At 27.1% G+C, this 23544-nt stretch overlaps 1 protein-coding gene across 1 annotated transcript in view; it reads right to left on the reverse strand.

Annotated features, from left to right (window-relative positions):
* The window catches only part of LOC107165188 (venom dipeptidyl peptidase 4-like), a 29671-nt gene extending 6399 nt beyond the window's left edge, over positions 1–23272 (reverse strand). The window contains exons 1-12 of the mRNA XM_089216463.1: positions 23145–23272; positions 21138–21342; positions 17802–17896; positions 17641–17715; positions 16845–16897; positions 15275–15480; positions 14486–14655; positions 14311–14411; positions 5110–5242; positions 4823–5040; positions 3882–4089; positions 2405–2592 (exon numbers count right to left, since the gene is read on the reverse strand). Of these exons, the coding sequence (XP_089072589.1) occupies positions 2405–2592; positions 3882–4089; positions 4823–5040; positions 5110–5242; positions 14311–14411; positions 14486–14655; positions 15275–15480; positions 16845–16897; positions 17641–17715; positions 17802–17896; positions 21138–21342; positions 23145–23147 (1655 nt within the window). The 5' untranslated portion in view covers positions 23148–23272. The remainder of the gene's footprint in view (positions 1–2404; positions 2593–3881; positions 4090–4822; positions 5041–5109; positions 5243–14310; positions 14412–14485; positions 14656–15274; positions 15481–16844; positions 16898–17640; positions 17716–17801; positions 17897–21137; positions 21343–23144) is intronic.
* Between the last annotated feature and the right edge of the window lie 272 nt (positions 23273–23544).

Below are 23544 nucleotides of genomic sequence, written 5' to 3' on the forward strand. Positions count from 1 at the left end.
AAATAATAATAATAAAATTAAATTATTACGTTAGATAATCCTATGATTGTATATTTGTTATATTATGCAACTATTGCAACTGATTATAATTGTGTTTTATTTTTAAAGTATTTGAGACATTTTATTAGATTATTACATGACGTAATTTTAGAATTATTTATTATGTTTATATTCAATACGTATACGCTTACACACTACACAGTGTATACTGAATAAGACATCAGCAGTGGTTGAATTGGAAAAAAAAATAAAGGTGGACTCTAAATGAAGTTGAACAATTAAGCAAATTATTTTAATAGTACCCCTATATTGGCTATATTCCTTGATGAATATAATAAAGGGGTACGCTATAATTTGAAGAAAAATGAAGAGTAGCTCAGTCCCCCTGCGTCCTCCCCCAATTCAACCACTGGACATCAGTGTATTTAAGTGTCGTACTGTCGTGTACCTACTAGTGTGCGTCAAAGTTAATTGCATTAATGATGATTGAAACAAATTCATCTGTTCATTACTAAACACAATTACATTAATTTATATTTATGGAATGTAGGTAAGTAAAAGAAACATAATTATTCATTCATAAAGGTATGTAATATTAAAGTCATAAAGAAATTATCATTTTTGTATGTCGTCATGTTATCATTATGAATATAATAATTGTTGAAGGTCTGTGATTAAACATTTTCTTACACAAGGTACAAAAAAAAATATTTGACATTAGATATTCTTAAAACAGTTTTAACTATTAAAAAGTCTGTATAGTGTATATATTATCTGTTTAGATGTTTAGAACATACAATATAAAACGTATGTACTATATTATATAGCTAATAGCTATGCATATTATGTTATATGATACGAAAATATTTATATTTCATTTAATAACCTCAGCATATTTTGTTGAAACAATTGCATCCCACGTAAAAAAATATTTTGCCCACTCTGCCCCACCCCTGGAAAAAAATTCTAGTGCAGTGCCTGTTAATTTGTACTGAATATATAATATATATATATTAATAATAATTATAAATATTATTTTAAATATTGTTAATTTAAAAGATTAACGGGTATATTGGCACTGATCTATAAGATCTATTAACCCTGAAAATGACCTAGTACAATTTATGTATAATAATTAATAAGGTAATTTCAAACTACCAATTTTTCACTCACATAGTCACCAATCCTTATTTTCCTAATCATTAACTACAATAATTATGATGATATATTTAGAAAATATTTACATATTGTATCAAATATAATTAAATGCGATTCGATTTGAGTCTCTATTATTTAAAATATTTTATTAATTATTTTATGACGTCCCACACACCAAATTTCTATGCACGCCACTGGACTTCATTGCATAGTTGCTTAATTGTTATTTACACACATAATATTTACTGATTTAGGAAATTTATTGAAACGTATAAAATAAAATATGTATTATAAATAATGTTCAAAAATTTCAAGAATTTATTTTTCCTAGATGATACAGTTAATTATCGAGTTGAATTTCTCAATTCGCTGAACCTTCCTGGGTTTATTAATTTTAGTCCACCAAAATTGCGCAATGGAACATGTCAACGGATTATTGGTCTACAAAATAATTTGATAGAAGCTGCAAAGGGTGAATCAGTTATTATTCCTTGCATACCAATAATACCATCAGATTATCATTTACAATTCAAGAAAATTCAGTTTCTTGTAAAAGTATGTTTTATCATGAAAATAAATACATCACAAGGACAAACTTTGAAATTTGCAGGAATCGATATAAGAGAAGATTGTTTTTCACATCGCCAATTATATGTGGCATGCTCCAGAGTCTGTACGCCCACAAGTTTAGTTATTTTAGCACCAACAAGAATTACAGCTAATTTAGTTTACAGGGAAGTATAATAATAACACTAAAAATAAGCTTAATAAACAATTAATATATATGACATATTTTTTTAAACAATCTTATTTAAATTTTATTTAATTAGGCAATATTTAATCTTACCAGATAACAACAATACATAAACCCAGCAACGACGAGTAATTCAGATAGTCTTGTATATTATATTTTCTCTAAATCGAGATCGGAGATCAAATATTGATAATCACTAATCAGGCATAAAATCATTTTATTTTATTTACCATTTAGTGATGATTATATGAAACATTCAAACATGTCGAGAAACATAAAAGAATAAAGACAATTTAAAAAATAAATTTTTCAATACTTCAAAGTGAAAGTTTCATGTGAAGTATTTCATATTTATATCCTTATATGTATTTATTAATTTCATAGTTATATCTGTCAACGAAGTTGTTAATTTTACAGTACTTACTTTTTTTACACAATATAAGCACATATTTTTATAGCTTAATACATTAATATTTTTATACCTATACTTACGTGTAAATTAATAAAGGATATTTATTGCCCGATGAAATATCAACTGTTGGTGGAATTAACAATTTAACACGAGCTTCATAGTTATCGGTAAGTGGAACATTTATAAATGTCACGTGAGATAAAGCGACATTATGTAATTCTGTTGACAGTTTTTTATTTGTTTCCCAAGCAGTTAAATAGCCACCATTCTTGAAAAAAAAAAATGTTATGTATTGGTAGGTAGTATTATAAATAAGTATTAAAGATCGAAATTATTGACTAAACTGTAAATATAAATTATGTGACAAAATGCATGAAATGTCCTGTTATTATTTTAATTATTTGGATAAGATATAAGTTAATACTTAATTTTGAGTTATCAAATTTATTTTCATTATTTTTTAAGTATAAACTTATGGCTACATGTTTTATATAGTTGTTTGTTTAATTTCATATTTTCATTAATTTTTATTTTTCCTGTTTCATTAAAATAATGATTATTTATAATTTGGGCCCGGAATAAATTGTATGCATTCGCATATTTTTATTTATTAAATAAAATGTAGCTAGATAAGACACAAATTTGAACAAATTTAGTGTGATGGTATGCAAAATTAAATGTTGCATATTTGGAACATTTTTAATTTTTATGCATATTTTACCATTTTTCTAAATTATAATGCATATTTATGAAAAATAGTATTAAATTATTAATACTAAGCCTTAACGCGATGTCCTATGTAAAACCTGCTAAAACCTGCGAATGTGAAAAGAAAAAACTTTGCTAAAAATCGACATACATTTTTATTTGGAAATGTATCCAAGTCTTCAGTAGTTTAAAGTTAACTGTAACTCTCCAGGTAACTTTGAAATATTGCATTATAAAAATATACCAACTAAATTTGTTTTTAATGATTTTTATTCACGAGTTTTTATTTAGATGAGTGGATATTCAAAATACAACATACTCAAGTAAATACATCATACAAAATACAATTAAATTATATCAACTAGGCATTTAATACATTTTTTTGTTCACATATTTATGCATATTTTAAATGCATATTTTGTACATTTTTAGTGCATATATTCCGGGCCCTATTTATAATATATAATTTCTTGTAGTAATGACCTAATAATTAATATACCTACCTAAACTAAATTAAATTAAATTAAATTAATTAAAACCATTTTTGTGGTAAAATAAATTAAAATATTTGAATCTATTTGAAAATCAAAATATATTATGATATAATAGTTCAATGTTAATTGATATGAATATTATTTTAATTTATTCCTGAGATAATTTTTTATATTTTCAATAGAATTTGTGTATTTAGTATTCAACATAATTTATACCCATCAACATAGCTTAGAAGTTAATTGTTGCGGTAATCGATAGTGAACCATAACATTTAACTATAATTATTTCAAAAAACATTTTCTTTGTCTACAAGGTGGCAGATTTAGCTAATAATAATTGATGACAAGTGCATACAGTTTTCATTATGTTCACATAAGGTATGTTTGGCCCCGTACATATTTGTGCATAATAAGTATTTTTTTCACTGAACTCTGCTTTGTTGAAAGTGCATCCCGTGTTACAGGTCAAACACTCTGGTTTAGCCGACTGATATTCCAAATTTATATGTACCCTGAACACGTGTTGCACTTCGGAATTGTGCTCTTCGTTGGCTAAATAATATCTGGAAAAATTATAATTGCAAATAACATAAAATAACGAAAGATCTGTTCAAAAAAAAAGGATAAAACTTTACTGGATAATTTTAAGAAAGACAATAAAGTATTATCAATTTATACTACCAAGGTAAAAATAATGATTAGGTATATCATTTTAGTAATAATATTATGTAATAGTCAATATATACATGATTTTAATAATCATTGTTGGCTTCAAACTTAAATTGGTAAATTATATTTATACAGGGTGATTCTTTTAAGTGGGTACACTAATTATCTCAAAAAGTACTTACTTTTCTCAAAATATTTTTTTACATGGTTTCAAGTTGTTAAAAAACCAACGTTTTTATTAAAAAATTATATTTTTTAATATTTTTTATCTTTATCATTATTTAAGTTTTTTACTTTTTTGAATGACAAAATAGTAATACAGTCTACAGAATTGTTTAACTTTACATAATATAAATTTTAAAAACATTACCTATTTTATTATTATTATATTTAAATATTAAATGGTATGTATTAAACAATATAGTTATTTATTTTTTGTATTCTGTATAATTAATAATTATATAGTTCTTGTATGTTTATTAATGTATCTAATTTTAACTTATCTATACTACATAGTATACAATAAATTGTCCAACTATTTGTTTTATTTTGTAATTGGAATTATTTCCGCCAGTAAAAAATTATGAATATTATAATATAGTACCTATGCACTTAACTAGGGCTTACATATAATTCAATTCAAAGTCCCATTTTATGAGTTTGTCGACTTCAAATTTACCAGTGGTTATTGGGATAATTTTGCCACTCGATATCACACAAACATGTCTGTAAGTATCACCGTCATCTTGTTCTGTTGGGTATATTAACGCAATCTGGTTCTCAGAATTTATCACGAGTGACTGTCGAAAATTGAGCCAACCATTTTCTTGTTTAAATTCCATAACCTGTCAGATACAATTTAGAAATTATGTTATATGCATTACATTTAAAGATGTCACAGTATTTTTACTCACTTCTTTAACTTCAGCCGTATTATTAGAAATATGATAATGTACGAGATGAGATTCATTTTGAATTCTGTTCATCCACATTACAAACAAATTTTCATCGTCTGACCATTCAACTGTATATAATACTGTCTCATTACTAAAAAACATATTTTTTGATTGTTTTTAATTGCTTAGAATTACTTTTTAAGTTTTAATGTCTATATTATATTGTATTATTATTTATTTATTTATTTATTTATTTATATATATATATTTACGAGCAAAGCCCTTTACAACAATTTAACACAAAACAATAAAAATTAAGATACCATATAAGAGTTTAAACATGATAATAATTCAATAATAGTAATAGTAATAATATTAATAATAATAATAATAAATAATATAAAATAGTAATAGTAAAGTAGAACAAAAAGAAAATTTTAAATATTAAAATATAATATGATAAATGATACTCTCATTGAACCAGCCGTATCATGCGATCAATAGGATTATTTCTGCCATTATGTTTTTTTAAATTTTTTATTATTATTATAAAGTGTTCCTGACATGCATGATTATCAAACTTGTTACATATTCGGCATTTATATTATATGATATTACACGTACCTATACCGTTTATACTAGCAATAATCATAAGTATCATATTACGATTGGTGGGGACTGTCCATCGGTTATTAGCGAGTATAACTTTAATGTATGCCATTACGATTTATACTTTTAACAATAACTGACTATATAATATGTTATTATTTATATTAATAATACGTAACAAATTGGCGACGAAGAAAATAATAATTTAATCTTAATCACTAGTACATTTTTGGCAAATACAATCGAAAACAATATTCAAAATAGGCAATACTATTATCCAGTGATGTATTCGTAATTTTTTTTCTAGGGTATACCCTAGTGTAATATATGAATTATACACCATATTATACTTATACCCGACATACGCTGCAGTAACCACAGGCTCAAAACCCTCTTCCTCAACCCCTCAACTTAACATACAATCGATTCTCTCCCTACTCACAAACCTTCTGACTGCTCTTTCAAACAACCAGGATTCAAAAACCTTAATTGAGTCCACCATTAGATTCTTCCTATCCATTCTCGCTCCCCAATGAATAATTTGAAAATTCTCTTTTGGAACTCCAATGGTATAAGCAAAACTCAATGAACTTTATTCCCTAGCTCTCTAACTGAAATCTGACATTATCTTACTTAACGAAATTCATCTATCCCCGGCTACCAAACTTCACTTTCCCAACTACTTTACCTATAGAAACGACCTACCCCCTGTTCGCGGCTCGCCCGCTCATGGAGGTACGGCAGTTCTCATTCACCGACGCATTGTACACCAGCCCGTGACACTGAACACTTCTATACAAACTTCTTCCGTCCTCATCAAATTAAACGACCTCGAGGTACTTGTCTCAGCGGTATACAAACCACCCGGCGCCACACTCACAACCAACGACCTAGACCTACTGACACAGAGAGCGTGCAATGGCAAATCTCGGCAGGTGACTTCAACTCCAACACCCCCTGTGGCACAGCCACTTGACAAACGCGGCCGGCCGTGTCCTCTTTGACCATGTGCAACATTCTGACTACTCCATCACAGCACCCTCATCCCCAACGCACTTTCCAACCAACGCCAGGTACATACCTGACATACTTAACATCGCCCTTGTTCGACTACAATAAAATTCGGTTCTTCTCAAATCTGCTAACTTTAAATCCATTCAATCATCTATTCAGTCCCAGTCCAAACTTATGTTCTACAAAAATTCCTTTTCAGACTATGATCATATCCGCCTTCTAGGTAAATCTCACTCCCCCCCCAACTACCAAAAAACAACTTAAACCTTACCCGTTAACTTGGACTAACCATTAAAAACTTCCTTAATACTCTCCCCCCACTAGTAGAGGTGAAAGCCTGGTATAGTTAACGGCATAACCATCCCCCCAAAGCAAAGCAAAGCAATGACCACACACAGTGCAACACGGAAGTCTACGCTACACCACGTCCATGTAGCCGACAGCGATCCATATGCCACCGAAATCTTTATTAAAATCATAACCAGTTTTTATTCTATGCGAAGTTAACTTTCAATATTGCGTTTATTCTATCACCAGGTATGAGTCTATTTTTGTATATTCATCTATGTCCGTTAACCACAAAAAACTGTCATTCTCTTATTTACTGTGTTACCCATGCGATCCTATAATGATTCTAATAACCATAATCTATTGCTCTTCCAACGATCCATTCCAGCCAATGAATATTTCACATGCTTAGAATTTAAGGTATGCGCTGCTTGGTATTTCATTGTTTATTAAACTTTGAATAAATTATCAAAGTATATTTGTAGTTACATTCTTAGAGCTAAGGAGTGGACAGGATACTCTCTTGGCCCGGCTCCTTCCTCATCTGGAACTTAACTACAAATATATAAGCGAGATAAAATGCATACACACTAAGAATATGAGGTAGGCGCTGCTTGGTATTTCATTGTTTATTGAACTTTGAATTATCAAAGTATATTTGTAGTTACATTCTTAGAGCTAAGGAGCGGACAGGATGGGTAGGTATACCCACGGAAGTTAAAAATAACTGGGATAGATGGGAAACCAGAATTTTATCTTTAATTATTTTATATTATGTATTTTTATATTCAGTATTTAACGGAATTAATTGTCATTGTAATATAATATAATAAACTAACTGACGTAGGTACATATGTAATATGTGATTAAAACCCATTAAACGATTTTTATTTTATTACATTCAAATGTATTTTATTTTTTAATATTAATATTATACGATACAAAATGGCAACGTCGCACCTATTTTCGTGTTCAATCGTGTTGTTTTTTTGGGTTTTTTTGGGTTCCAATTGTTTGATTCCAACCATGCTTAATCGGGTTGTGAAAAAGGTCAATCGTGCTCAGTATTCCTATTGCTTAATTCCAACCATGCTCAATCGGGTTGTGAAAAAGGTCAATCGTGCTCAGTCGGGTTCCAGCCGTAAAATGGGTAAGAAAGAAAGGAAAAATAATATAACACAAAATAAATTTTTGTATGATAACGACGATGATAATGAAACAGTTAATTATGATCTTTCAAATACTTTTTTTTCCATAATTGATCAAAATTCTCAAAATAAAGAGGTGAAATCGTTTACAGTAAATTTAATCGTAGAAAACAATAATGTAAGCTTTGAAATTGATACCGGTTCACAACACAGTCTAGTTTAAAAAACATTATATCATCAACTGTTTAGTCATATCAAATTAAAAAAAAAAAAAAACGATATTTCGCTATCTGATTACGTCGGCAACGACATTAAACCGATGAGAAAAATATTTGTCGATTCGGTGTACCAAAATAAAAAATTTACAATGTACCTTTATGTTATCGACAATGGTGGTCCTCCACTAATAGATCGAAATGATATACAAAATATAAAATATTTTACCTTGTTTAGTATTGAAAATGACGTAAGTGTCGATAGTATTATAAAAAAATATAGAAAAGTTTTTAAAGATAAAATAGGCATTTTTAATAAATATGAAATGTCATTAAACATCAAAGCTGGGGTGGTACCTAAATTTTACAAACCTAGGTCTATTTCTTAAACATCAAGGGGGTCGCAGCAGACGAATTTTTCAAGCGTTTTAGACCAATAAGCGGTAGTAAATTACACATACTTTGGAATGTCCGATTTTAATTTTTTATACATGTATGAACTCTTTGACAAAATATCTAGGTTATTTAGGAAGTCGATTTTCAATTTTCAATTTTAAAAGACCTTAAAATAACGATTTTTTTTTCAAAAATTCCATGAAATAATTACGTTACATTTGTATTTATTTTTGGCACATCTAATTTTAAATCGAAAAAGTGATTCCTAAAGAGCATAGTCTAGAAGTTTATAAATTCAACCATTTTTTCAAAATTACAATCGGCCTTCAGGAAGTATGTTTAATTTACTACCGCTTTTAGTAGTTTTTATAGCATTGCAAACATGAATATTATATTTCACTTTTCGTAAAGTATTGACATGTTCCTGCGCGTGCGAGAGTTTATTTCTGCGGCGGCTCGCGGCTGCCGACCGGCCGTCATAGATTCTCGGAAGTCGGAAACAATTAGCCGATAAAGATTATTGGATAGGTATAGAACATTACTAATGGGCGACAATAATAATTATATTTTTCCAAATTTAATACAACCCACATATATTTAAATTTCAAGGAAATACAAAGTATAATAACACTATCAATATTTTCGTTATGTAAATTACGATCTAGATTATGTTAGAAACCTTGTAATTTCAAATAATAATAAAGTTTTAAAAAAATATTTTATAAGAACATTTTTAAATAAGTGCATGTTAAATTTTATTAATTTTTTATTGTATTTATTTTAATAATTTGTGATGTATAAACTATAAATTATATTATAATTTACCTAACGAAAATATTTATATTTAAAAAATTTTTAAAAAATCAGCCTTTTGACTTAAATAAGTGTTTTAACCTATAAATTTTTCTGAAAATCAAATTTACATATTGGCTATATTGAATATTTCGAGAAAAAAAATGTATCAATTTTTAAGTTTTTTATTTTTTATTTTTTTTTATATGGTTTTAGAATTAATTGATTTAGTAAATGAACGTGAGTTTCCTTTTCCTATCGGGGATGGTTTTTAACACTACTTTTTTAATAATTGTATTTGTATAAAAATGTTAAGCAATGTAATAGTTAATAACTATGAAATAACAAAGTGATTCTCTTGTGTAGTATAATGTAATTGTACATTTTTGCGAATTGCAGCGAAAGCCGAGTAGTTAGTAGGTAATATAATAGTAAAAGACACGGTTTAAGATATACTATATATATAATATATACTAATATATAATAATAATAATATAATACTAATATATATAATACTAATATATAATATATACGATATATCTTAAACCGTGGTAAAAGATAACGCGCGCAATTGAACATGATATATTGCCATTTTAATTAGGTATACGTAGTTCTGGGAATTCGTAATACTGTCGACGACCGAATGTCCGTGGCACGCGATAATGGATTACACACACTAATGTTCATTTACTACTCACACATAGACATAGCCCAAATGTTCATGTTATGTGAATTGCCTAAATATTACTCCTTAAAACATGATACGCTGGAGCCCCCTTAAAGGGAAAAGCTAAAACCGAAATTGAGCGTTTAGTCAAACATTTTAGTTTCCGTCGACCACACTGAATGGGCAACTCCAATAGTACCAATATTAAAACCAGAACGGTTAGAATTTGTGGTGATTTTAAAATAACAATAAATCCGGTATTTGAATGGACTGAATACCCTCTTCCAAAAATAGAACATTTAAACGCAAATGTTAGTGATTCAAAATATTTTTCGAAAATATATTTAAAAAACGCATACCAACAAATGGTTATTAAAGAATCTGATCGAAAATATAACAATATTAATACACATAAAGGTTTATTTAGCTAAACACGTAACCCTTTTGAAATAAAGTCATCAGTAGGGGAGTTTCAAAAAGCTATGGAAACTTCCGCAGCAAGTATTGAGGGCATAGGTATATTCCAAGATGACATTATTGTTGCAGATCCCACTATCGTTTTTGAACGACAAATATCACAAATAAACAATAGTGGTAATAGGATAGTATCATTTAATTCACGCGATAATGTTTTAGCTAGAGATTATAGGAATAATAACAATAAATGGCAAAAGGGTAAAATTATCAAATCCATTAGTTTCAATACACACGATGTATAAAGCTCGATTACGGAATTATTTGAAAGAGACACAATGATCAATAACTCATTGATAAATCGCTTATACCAGCGAATAATTCAATTTCACTTACACCCGCTAGACAAACAAATGAAAATACTGAAAATATCGAAACAGTAGGTGCAAAACAAAATCCTGATCCTACAATAATAAATAAAACACCCAGACCAATTAGATCTAGAAAACTACCTCAGCGATATTCTCCAAGTGATTATAATAAATGTAATTTAAACTTACTAACTCATTAACATAGTAATTAAGTAATACACAAAATACTATTGATTTTTTTTAAGGAAAGAGATGTTGCATATTCAGCATTCATATTATATGATATTACACGTATACCGTTAATATTAACAATAATCATAAATATCATATTACAATCGGTGGGAACTGTCCATCGGTTATTAGCGAGTAGAACTTTAATGTATGTCATTACGATTTAATATACTGTTAACGATAAATGTCTGTATAATATGTATAATATTTATATTAATATAATATAATATGTAATATATATAATATAATACATAACAAAACTTATTGATAATATAATAATAATATTTAACATTTAGAATAATTGGTAAGCGTAATTAATTACAATATTTACAAAAAAATTCAGTAATTTACATCGATAAATAAATATATAATGATACAAGAAATAATAATTAATTTGTCTAGGTGTAATATTTATTTTCCTTTTTTTATTGATATATGTATTGGTGTTGAGATAGGGCATCATGCATCATCCACGCTTGAGACGCCGGAGAGTAGGCTTATAGCAGAGTTTGAATTGATTCGCGCTTTTGGCGTTATTAAGTTGGCCAAAAAAATTTATCGTGATATTTTGTATGTAGGTTTTAAATGTTGGGAGTTATTAGTCGGTATGAAGTGCTTCGTTTCTGATGAACCCAGGCGCGTTGGATATTATACATAATATCTTGAATTGGAAGACTTGAATCTTATTTATGTAGGTTTTGGTACAGTTTCCCCTAATGGGGGCAGCAAAAAGAACTAATGTTCGTAGAATTTGCTTGTCAAGAAGCAGGGAGCAATTCCAACTTAAGGTGGTTTGATGGTTGATTAAAGGGTAGAGAATTTTAAGTCGTTGGTAGCCTTGTAATTTTGAAGAAATGTGGGGGTTCTAAGTTCATTTTTTATCTAAGATAACTCCTAGATATTTTAAAGTTGGAAACCAGGATATGTTGTTGCCATTAATCACTAGAAGCAGGGGTTTTGGAATGACGACTTGTGAATAATACTGCTATGCTTTTTGAAGGGTTTAAGATAATATTCTATTTTTTCACCCACTACTGCATATCTTCAGTGGACAATGTGAGCATCACTGGAGCTTGAATAGACAACACTATCGTCATCGTAAAAAGAAAGTTTTTGGTTAGATGTAGTAGAGAAATCCACGATGTATAAATTAAAAAGTAGGGGAAGAATTTTGGACCCTTGGGAAACACGAGCTGTTATTTTTTGTAACTGAGTTGGTGTCATTTATGCGAAAAACAACGATCACGGAGGAAGGATTTAATTATATTGAAGATTGGCGGATGGGTATTTAATGTTTTTAATTTGAGCATTTGGCCCGTTGTGCCAGATATGATCAAATGCTTGTGCAATATCTAAAAAGCTGCACCAGTGTGAAGTTTTTTTTCAAAACCATTGTTTATGTGATCGGTTAGGCGGAGAAGTTGTTGTCTAGTAGAATATTTTGGTAAAACCAAATTGATGATGCGGAATAACTTCAATTGAATCTAAATGGTTTATTAACCTGGTGCATATGATTTTTTCGAATATTTTGGAAACTGAAGATATTAGACTTATTGAGCGGTAATTGTTAGGGTTTGTGTTATCTTTTCCAGGTTTTTTATCATTATAATTAAAGCTTTTTTTCATTGAGTTGGAAAATGACCGATTTTTAAAAATGAATTGAATAAAATAAATATATACATATATAGTTGCTTTTTTTTAAAAATTATTTGTGATGAGGTCATGTCCTAGAGTTTTTTGGTTTGGTAATCTTTTTGTTATTTCATTGATTTCAGTAGGAGTGGTATACGAAAGTATGTTTTGAGGAAGAATATCGGGTTTAGCTAGTTTGTTGTACACCGCAGCTTCTGTTTCGATATCTATAATATTGTTCGGCAAGAAAGTATTTTCTAGAATTTTGGCAAAAACTTCACATTTTTCAACATTTGTTGACATTATCCAATTTTAACGGAGGTATAACACCGGAGTTTGATATCATTAAACATCTGGTAGCGAGCCATAAGTTTGAGTACGAAAGATGAATTGTAGAGAGGTAATTTTGGTATGATGCTATTCTCTATTCTTCGAGTAAAATTTTGACTTTTTTAGTGAGATAATTTTGATTTTTCCGATCTTCAGTTCGCCTATAAAGTTGCCAGTCTCCTGGTTTAGTGTTTTATATTTATCGATTTTAGAATAGAAGTAGGTATTTGAGAAATTAATTATGTACCTATCATGTGGGTGACATACGATTGCGTATGGAACGATTGCAAACGCACCTTTTCTCGCATCACGATTGAGAACTTTTTACCTGACTTTTTCGGTACAGCATTGCCAGATTCGTTGTTAGTAAATTATATTTATATTATAAAAAAGATTTTATATTATAAATTATTTTAAGTCAGTTTCAAAACCACCAGCACACACAATGTTTTCAGTTTTAAAATAAACACAGGCACGAACTTTGACAATAATAAATTCTATTGAAAACAAAGTACATAATCCTATGGCCAAAAAAGATAAATCTAGAATTGAATCAACATAAAAAATTTAAATGATTATAAAATCCAAAATAATCTAATTTTATATTTATAAAAAATTGAAAATTCCTACCAAGGAAAAAAATTTTATAAAAAATAAAAATATAGAGAAAACATTTTAAAAACAATTTAAATGTTTTAAATTTATTTGCTTGTAACTTATTAAACATTATTGAACAGTATTATTAATATTCATATAGAATTTTTTTTTAATCAATCAACATTTTAACCATTACCTATTATTTTGTATAATTTTATTTTAGTTTGTAACGTAGTTATAATGTCACATTATATTATTTTTATATAATATATACATTTTGAAATATAAGCTTGACAACGTAGCCTAAAAAAACATTCGCCATCGTTCGGTTTTCAGCTAAAGAAATAAATTCATCGATAAGCGACATTCGTTCGCAATTGTGTTGTAAAAAAAAGTAAAATGTTCGTAATCGTGTTATACCCGTATCATGTATATTATAACTTATGTATATAGGTACACCGTACGCAGTACACACACAGACTAGGTATTGAATATCATCTGTTACCGGTACTTACGTGTATTGTTTTGATGGTTTTACTGGTATAGATATGAGTTCATCGTTTGTTATATTTAGAACTTGAACGAATAATTCAACAGTTGGATTAGGGTCATTAACCTATAATGTTGAATATTTTATTGTTTAAATTATTATATTATTAAATTTAGAAGTATACTATTTTGATATAATACTTTTGGATAACGATAACTGAAAATTCTGCTGTATTGGTCGTACATAGTATCTGGTATGCCATATGTTGGTAAATATACCTTTGGTACCAATTTTTCATTAAATGTCGCGTAGGCCAAATGTTTTCCCTGAGTAGAAAACCACATTGCAGAATTTGATCCAAAGATTTCTTCTAAAACGTTTAAAAAATTATCACAATACTTATACAATAAAAGTGTTGTATTATGATATTGTTAAAATTATTTAAGAAAAATCTTTTGTGAATAAATATACTTTATATTTATATATACATATGTATTTTAAGTTCTATATTTCTATATTATTTAGTATTATTATTAATAGATATTCTGAAGTATTATTGACTAATACGTCTTATTACTGTGATAGGTGGGGTGAAGTGAATTTATTGATTTTATTTTTCTTACACGAGTGGCTAGTGGGTGACTGACTTATCACCCATACTAAAAGTTACACGCACTTCATTATTTCAGACTTTTTAATAGGTATATCACTGAGATCAGATAAAATCCAACTAAAATATATTATAGCCTAGCATATTATATTCTAGATCATACGGTAATTTAAAATATTCTGAAAGTTAGACGAACTAAATATGAGATTTAGATAGATACCTACATAATATTATATAGAGTGTCTACCCATACAAATACAAATGTTTGATTTGTATAAATACGACCATAAAGATGATTTCATAAAAAAATGTAGATTATTTTTTTCACGTGCGAAGTTTTTAATGTCGGATATCACTAATTTTAAATAAATAGACTTTCCTGTATACACCCAATCAGGGATGCCGTTATAGAAATCTTCAGATCCATGAAAAGTTATTTGTTTAGCATGATTTGGTTTTGCGACTGTAGGAATATAATATATATTGTAGTTGTCAACAATTACAAGACTTGAATCAGTAGGAGACCATTTGGCGATCATTATTTTTCTTGGATTATGATTTGTGTCTCTAAGTGTTACTTGTTTCCTAATAAAATAAAATAAAATAATTGGCAATTATAAAGGTATATAGGGATATAAGGATATATACTAAAGGTATACAAAACCCAAAAAAAAAAATGTTATGCTTGATTTTAGATTCTGAACGAAGTGATGAATGTATTGATTTTACAATGATGTGTGTGTTTTTTTTTTTTTTGTGTGTGTGTGTGTCTGTTTACAGCATAACTAGTCGAAATAATGCTTCGATTTCAAACTTGGGGGTCGTTTCCGATGTAAAAGTGAATATCCTTGGTGCATTATAGAGGTCAAAAGTAAACATTTTCCAACAGTTTTCAAAAAAATCGAGAAAAACAAAAAAAAACAAAAAAAAATGACAGAAAAACGGGAATTTTTACGCAAAACCAGTTTTCGACCGAATCGATTTTATTATATGGTTGTAATTCAAAAACTAATCACGGTAAATACTTGAAATTTTCACAAAATGTTTATGTTAGTTTTATCTATATACAGTTTAATTTTCAAGCGTTTATAGTTCAAATTTTTACGAAATCTGTCGAAAACACGAAAATTTGCAAGTAATTTTGAAGTTGAAAAATCATAAATTTTTTTGTGTTTATAACTAAATATTAAAAATACAACACTAAGTTTTCCATGAGTTTTCCTTCAAGTAGCTATAGAGAAAACTCGAAGCATCATTATAGGAAAAATTTTAAGTGCTTTTGAATTTTAAATTTTTACAAAATAGTGTAACGATAACGATTTATCCTCAAACGATTTTAAACATTTGTTATTATTCAAAAAGTATAAGTCATAGATACTTGCAAATTTTACCAGTTATTTAGATTGGAATTTACATGATTTATTTTTCAAAATATTTTGACATTTTTTGAAATATTTATAGACAACTGAAATTTTCAATTTTTCTGAAAAATTGTTTTTGAAGTGTCGATAAAAATATTTTTATGGGAAGTGAAAAAATTAAAAATTAAACATTTTTAGAAAATATTGATAAATTAATTTTTGAATTAAATAGAAGAATGGAAAGTTACACTGAATTAAATAATAAATTTGGATTTTTATTATATATTAAATCCCGCATGCTCCGATTTTCGAATCTCGGCTGTGGGTTGGCGACCTTTACCAGCCTCGTCAATGTACACTCCACGCCGAATCTGGGTATGGCCTCGTGTGAGTTGTTACAATTACTATACTATTCTAGTACCTACATGTATATACCTACTTTAAAATACCTATAATTATTTATTAGGAACTTAGTCATTATATGATGCATATATTATTATTAAAAATGTGTATTTATCAAAACAATTATCAAAACAACCCAAAAATATACTCATAAATATGTTAATTATTTAAATGATTTAGACTTACCCAGATTTAATGTTGATAACGTCATACAATGCTGTCGTTTGATAACTATAACTCTTTATATGAAAAAAAAACATTTCAGATAAAATAAAACTCAGAGAGTGAATGTATGAATATTATTTATTCAGTACACTTAAATAAAAATACAAAAAAGTGGAAAATAAAATGTTATACTGAAAATAGTCATGTACCGAAGTGAAGTTAACCACCACTAAGGCGATCTTTTTAAATTTCAAAGAAAGAAAAGCTATTTCCTTCTAAAATGATATGATCAGAGTCGAGTTAGGTTTAATCAAAATTTTGTTTTAAACGGAGCTTTGATAGCCGTTTCATCATTATTTTTTTTCATATCTCCGTTTATTTTTTTAAAAATATACTAGTAAATATGTGAAAAACAATATTGTGCTTAAAAAATTAACCAATACATAATAAACCAAACACTGGTAACTCATTATTTATTTATTTATATAAGAATTCAAAATTGAATTATTTCAAATATTATCTAATATTTTTATTAAATTATAAGAATAATTAAAAAACAATTTTAGTCCATAGGTTAGGTTAGGTCAACTATGTTCTATGTATTTATATATATTATGATAAATAAATTTTATTTTATTCTTTTAACAGTAAATATACCCATAATCTCAAAACTAAGAGAAATGTTTAAAATTATTTTTTGATAATTTTAATTTATTACAAAACAGCAAGGATTTTGCATGGAAAAAATGTTTGGCTTATAGCCTAACTATAAAGTTTAGAATAAGAATATACTCATAATATAATAATAAAAATTTACCTCATTTAGATTATAAGCTATCAATAAATATTTTTTGTCTGCTGAAAGTTCATATCTATGACAATATTTCATATGCTGAAACATTAAAATTTAAATAAACACACCATTTAACATTTATGGAATCATTCAATTATAAGTTGATACTTGTACATTGTTTATACCTGCATTGAATTGAATGCTAAAATTGATTTAATAGATTTATTAATATCCAATAAAATAATATTTTTGTCATCATCATGTGTCAATATGTCTTCATCTAATTCGTGCAAAAAAAAAAAAAAAATACAAAGAAAATTAAAATAACAAAATAATTTTTCATATATACCTTGTACCAAATAAGAGCGCACCAAATTTACGTAACAAAACCGGTTTTGCCTGTGGCCGCCCGGTGCGCTCTTATTTGGTACAAGGTATAGATACTTATCTATAATGTTTTATTCAGAAATATGAGCGAAACAAATGAAGATAGAAACAAGCGTCATGGGTAGCATTAAAACATCACACATATTGTAAGTGAACAAAATTTAAAATACATAAATTCATTAATTGTTTTCAAATTTTCAATAACGGAATATTAAAATGAAGGAAAGTCACTAATGATACACTAATTGGTCGATTGCAGACTTTCTGAACATAATAAAAGAAGAAAAAAATATTTCAGAGATCCATAGTTTCCCAGTTTTTGTTTGTTAGAAAAATCAATACACATTTTTATAATAAGTATAATAATTTGGTATTATTTTAGATTCTATATGAATTGATGAACTAATAAATTAATTGATTTCACAATAATGTATGTTGTGTGTGTGTGGGTTTGTGTTTGTGTGGGTGTGTGTGTTCTGCTGTATAGTAGATTACTAGTGTAGGTATCTTGGAAAGTGTATACCTATCTCTACTGTACATTAGCTGCTGTGTGGAGGATCGCTATAACGGGTGGTTAAATTTAAATTCTATAGTAATACAAAATCGTTGTAAAGACACAAAACCGATTCTGACCGAAAGTCGTTTGTCGGTATGATATATTGGTTAATATATTTTATGATATTATTGTGATTGAAGTAATTTATCTTATATAGGTACTAAAAATTCTAATATAGAGATTAGTACTAGGTACAGTAATTTAAATTAATGCTTAAAAAGAAAACATTACCTTTGAAAATGTTGTTATGTGCATAAAATATTAAAATTACTTTAAAAATGTCAAGTACTCATGAATAATATTTTTAGTTACAACAAAATAACTAAAATTGTTATTCTTAGTTCAAATATCAATAATTTCGTCCAAATTTGAATATAAAACGTTAATAAAAAAAACCGTGCTTTTATTATATTTTATAGATTTTTTGAATCAGATTTTGTTAATTTATGGGTGAATTTCCATAATCTAACTTCATCCGGTCACATAAATTCATTTGATTTTCCGGTAAACTTTTTTTTGTTAAATGGTTAAGCTTATGGGAAAAATCTTGTACTAAATATTCAAATTTTCAAATTAATCACAAAATACTGGTTTGAAACAAAGATTAAATTATTTTCAAATAATTTAGTAACATTAGACATTTTACGTTTCGGTAATAATAAAACGTGGTATGCTTACATTTGTATGAAGATAGCCATTAATTAGGTATATAGAAAAGAAAAATATTGAAATAATTTTCCTTGATAAACGTACAAAAACTATTTTGCATATTTGAAATTATAAATTAAAATACTAAAAAGCGGGTATGTGGATGTCGCTCTGCTGTGCATTAGGTGGTGGGGTGGATCTCTGACTAGGGTAGGTTAGATTTGGGCATAGTTAATCAATTTTTCCAAAAACATTGCATGTAGTTATCATAATTCATAATACCTTATATTATCATAGATATACATATACCTGGTTCGAAGATAAATCGTTATCATTACGTGATTTCATAAAAATTTAAAACTCAAACGCTAAAAACATTTTTCCTATAATGACGCTTCAAATTTTCTCTATAGCTATTTGAAGAAAAACTTATGGAAAACTTAGTGTTGAATTTTTTATCCTTAGATATAAATACAAACAATTTTATAAATTTTAAACTACAAAATAATTTGCAAATATTCATGGTTTTGACGAATTTTTGTCAATATTTGAACTTCAAATGCTAATAAAAAAATTATGCCTATGTATTCATATAATTTTTTAATCACTATAAGAATGACTTATGAGGAACTTTGTATTACATTTTCAAGTATTTTGATAGGGCCAAAAAAATTTTATCGACACTTCAAAAACAATTTTTCAGAAAAATTGAAAATTTCAGTTGTCTATAAATATTTCAAAAAATGTCAAAATATTTTGAAAAATAAATCATGTAAATTCCAATCTAAATAACTGGTAACATTTTCAAGTATCTATGACTTATACTTTTTGAATAATAACAAATGTTTAAAATCGTTTGAGGATAAATCGTTATCGTTACACTATTTTGTAAAAATTTAAAATTCAAAAGCACTTAAAATTTTTCCTATAATGATGCTTCGAGTTTTCTCTATAGCTACTTGAAGGAAAACTCATGGAAAACTTAGTGTTGTATTTTTAATATTTAGTTATAAACACAAAAAAATTTATGATTTTTCAACTTCAAAATTACTTGCAAATTTTCGTGTTTTCGACAGATTTCGTAAAAATTTGAACTATAAACGCTTGAAAATTAAACTGCATATAGATAAAACTAACATAAACATTTTGTGAAAATTTCAAGTATTTACCGTGATTAGTTTTTGAATTACAAACATATAAAAAAATCGATTCGGTCAAAAACTGGTTTTGTGTAAAAATTCCCGTTTTTCTGTCATTTTTTTTTTGTTTTTCTCGATTTTTTTGAAAACTGTTGGAAAATGTTTACTTTTGACCTCTATAATGCACCAAGGATATTCACTTTTACATCGGAAACGACCCCCAAAGTTTGAAATTGAAGCATTATTTCGACTAGTTATGCTGTACACAGACACAAAAACAAACAAAACACACATAATTGTAAAATCAATACATTCATCACTTCGTTCAGAATCTAAAATTAGAGTCTAAATTATAGATTCATCATAGTCAGGTAGATTTTTTTTTTATTGATCACAAAAAATAACTTCGATAACAAAGTTATTTAGTTACAAGCAGGTTATGAATTATGAGGTTAAATAAAAAGATTGGCTTATATAATTGAATTAAATTTTTTTAATAAAAATAATATATATATATATATATATATATATATATATATATATATATATATATATATATCAATATATGTTAATATAAGAATGAAAAATTTTGTTCGTTTCATAAAATTAATTATATTATGTAGTTTATCTTTCTTGATTGGGTCCGAGTGCGGTGCCTAAGTTGTAGGATATCCTGTGTTCAACCTATTCTTGGTTGTACATTAAACAGTCGGCTATTAAGTGTTTGAAGGTTAACATGGTTAATTGAATAAATTATAAAAAATATAATATATACATTTTTATATACCTACCTGAAACCCAAGTTGCTTTAAAATCAAGTTGGTTATTTTTTAATAATGTTTCAAATTTAAGTGATCCTGATTTTATAATTTGTTGTTTAGAATATTTAGACTCATCAATAGTGAAGTAAATTATGATAGTTATTAACGACACGATAAAACAGAAAGATAACCACACCGCAATGTATCCATTTCTATTTTTCCATAAAAAGTTTTCCTGAAAATAGGAATTAAATTATTATTAAAATATAAAATATATTTCAATGATTAGTTGTAATTCATATTTATCACTAAATTTTCTAAAACAACTTTAGAAAGTCGAGGCAGATATTTTATTTAAATATAATGGCTTAATTTATCAATCATTTTCCAAATCCCCTTAGAGCATGCACAGACCATACGTAATCAGTACTATTATATATTGTGACTTTATCAAACTCTCGTATCATTATAAAGTCTCATTTATAAGGGGTGACCAACTTGCGGCTCGCGTCTTATTAAAAAAACAAAACCATTATATACTTATTATCGATAAAATTATAAAACTATAAAATTTATTTTTTAACATTTTGGCTCTTGATATCATTGTATTTATCCATATGGCTAGTGGACGTATGTTGGCCTCCACTTATATATATTATATTTTAATTACCAGATTTAGCAGATCGAGCAGAGCTAGATTAATACAGATGCAAAAGAAGCTTTTGCTCCAGGGTGGCATATAACTTTTGTAACACAAATATTAAATATTGTACACATGTTTTTTTCCAAAATTAAATCGAGTAGTAGTTTTTTAAGAACACTTTGGACGTTATTTTTATGGGAAGTGAAAAAATGAAAAATGAAACATTTTTAGAAAATATTGATAAATTAATTTTTGAATTAAATAGAAGAATGGAAAGTTACACTGAATTAAATAATAAATTTGGATTTTTATTAAATATTGAAACGAATCATTAGATAACATTCGAAAAAAAAGTAGGAATCTAGTTGAATTTTATAATATATATTTAGAAAGTGACTTGGGAGAAGAATTAATGCAATTTAAAAGTATAATGGAAAATATTTTAGCTAAAAAAAAGAAATCATTTTTTGCATTGCATAAAACTTTAATAACATCATCATAAGAAATATAATTTCCCAACATAGAAATTATTTTAAGAATTATCTATAGTCTACCATCTTCAAATGCTAGCGACGAACGTTTATTTTCGGTTTTTGAAAAGAAATGAAAATATATTTAAGATCATCTTTAGACTAAGAGAAAATGTCAGATTTGTCAATACTGTGCATCGAGTGTAAAATAGTTAGAGAAATTAAGTTTAATTAAATTTAAGGAGAAACATTTAATACTTTTTCTACAGTCAAGTTGAAGAAAAAACATATTTGTTAAACATGGGTATTAGTTTTTTTCTTTTTATTATATTGTATTTACTTTAATCCTAATATTTATAATGAGTGTGTATACTGTATATATGTATAAATTAAAGATTTTGATAATTTGACGTTTTAAGCTTGAAGTAGTTATTTACGTAATAATATAAGGTACCAGTTGTATTTTTATTAAATTGTTCAACAGATTCATATAAATGTATAATATTACATGAAATACATATTAAATTGTTTTGATGACTTTTTGATAAGAAGTACCTATCAAATATATATTGCTCCAGGGCGGCTCTGATCCGTACTTAATCCGGCTCTGCTATCGAGTATAAACAAATATTTCATAAATAGAATTATATTTCTGAATAAATAGTATTTTAGGTATATCATATATTCATATTATTAGGTATACTTTATCTGGTATATATAAAGAAGAAGAAGAAGAATATAATTATCCAACAAAATAATTTTATAGTTTCAATTCACCTCTCTAAAACCATTATTATATTCGATAAATTAATAAGTATTTATTGATGTTGTATTCATTTTTGTCACTAAATTAATTTAAAATCATTAAATAAACATCTATTTCAACAATAATTTTCATTAATAATTCAATATTAATTCACTTACCATTATAAAAATAAATGTTGTATAATGTAACAAATTGTATACACCAATACAATTCTACAATGACTAAATCTAAAATACGAATACGTGTACCATACGTTTGAATGCATTAATGTGATAAGTATGACTGCTTGGCGTTCGCTTGATGACAATTCAATATACGTCTGAAAGCATATGGTATTTAAACAGATGTTTCAATTTTCAGCGTTATACCATATTTAAATATTCGTATATATTTCAATTTTTATTTATATTGTACGTATAATGTATAGTCTTTTTTACAACCTAGTTATAGTTATTTAATAAATCATCGGTGAAGCGAATGTTTTTTTTCTTTGGTTCGTTTTTGTTAATGATACATACCTATACTTTCTAGAAAAAATATAGATCGTAGACTGAATAA

This window comes from Diuraphis noxia, unplaced genomic scaffold, assembly GCF_037042655.1.
Source record: "Diuraphis noxia isolate RWA-SAM2 unplaced genomic scaffold, SU_Dnox_SAM2 contig0001, whole genome shotgun sequence".
NCBI classification, from domain to species: Eukaryota; Metazoa; Arthropoda; class Insecta; order Hemiptera; family Aphididae; genus Diuraphis; species Diuraphis noxia.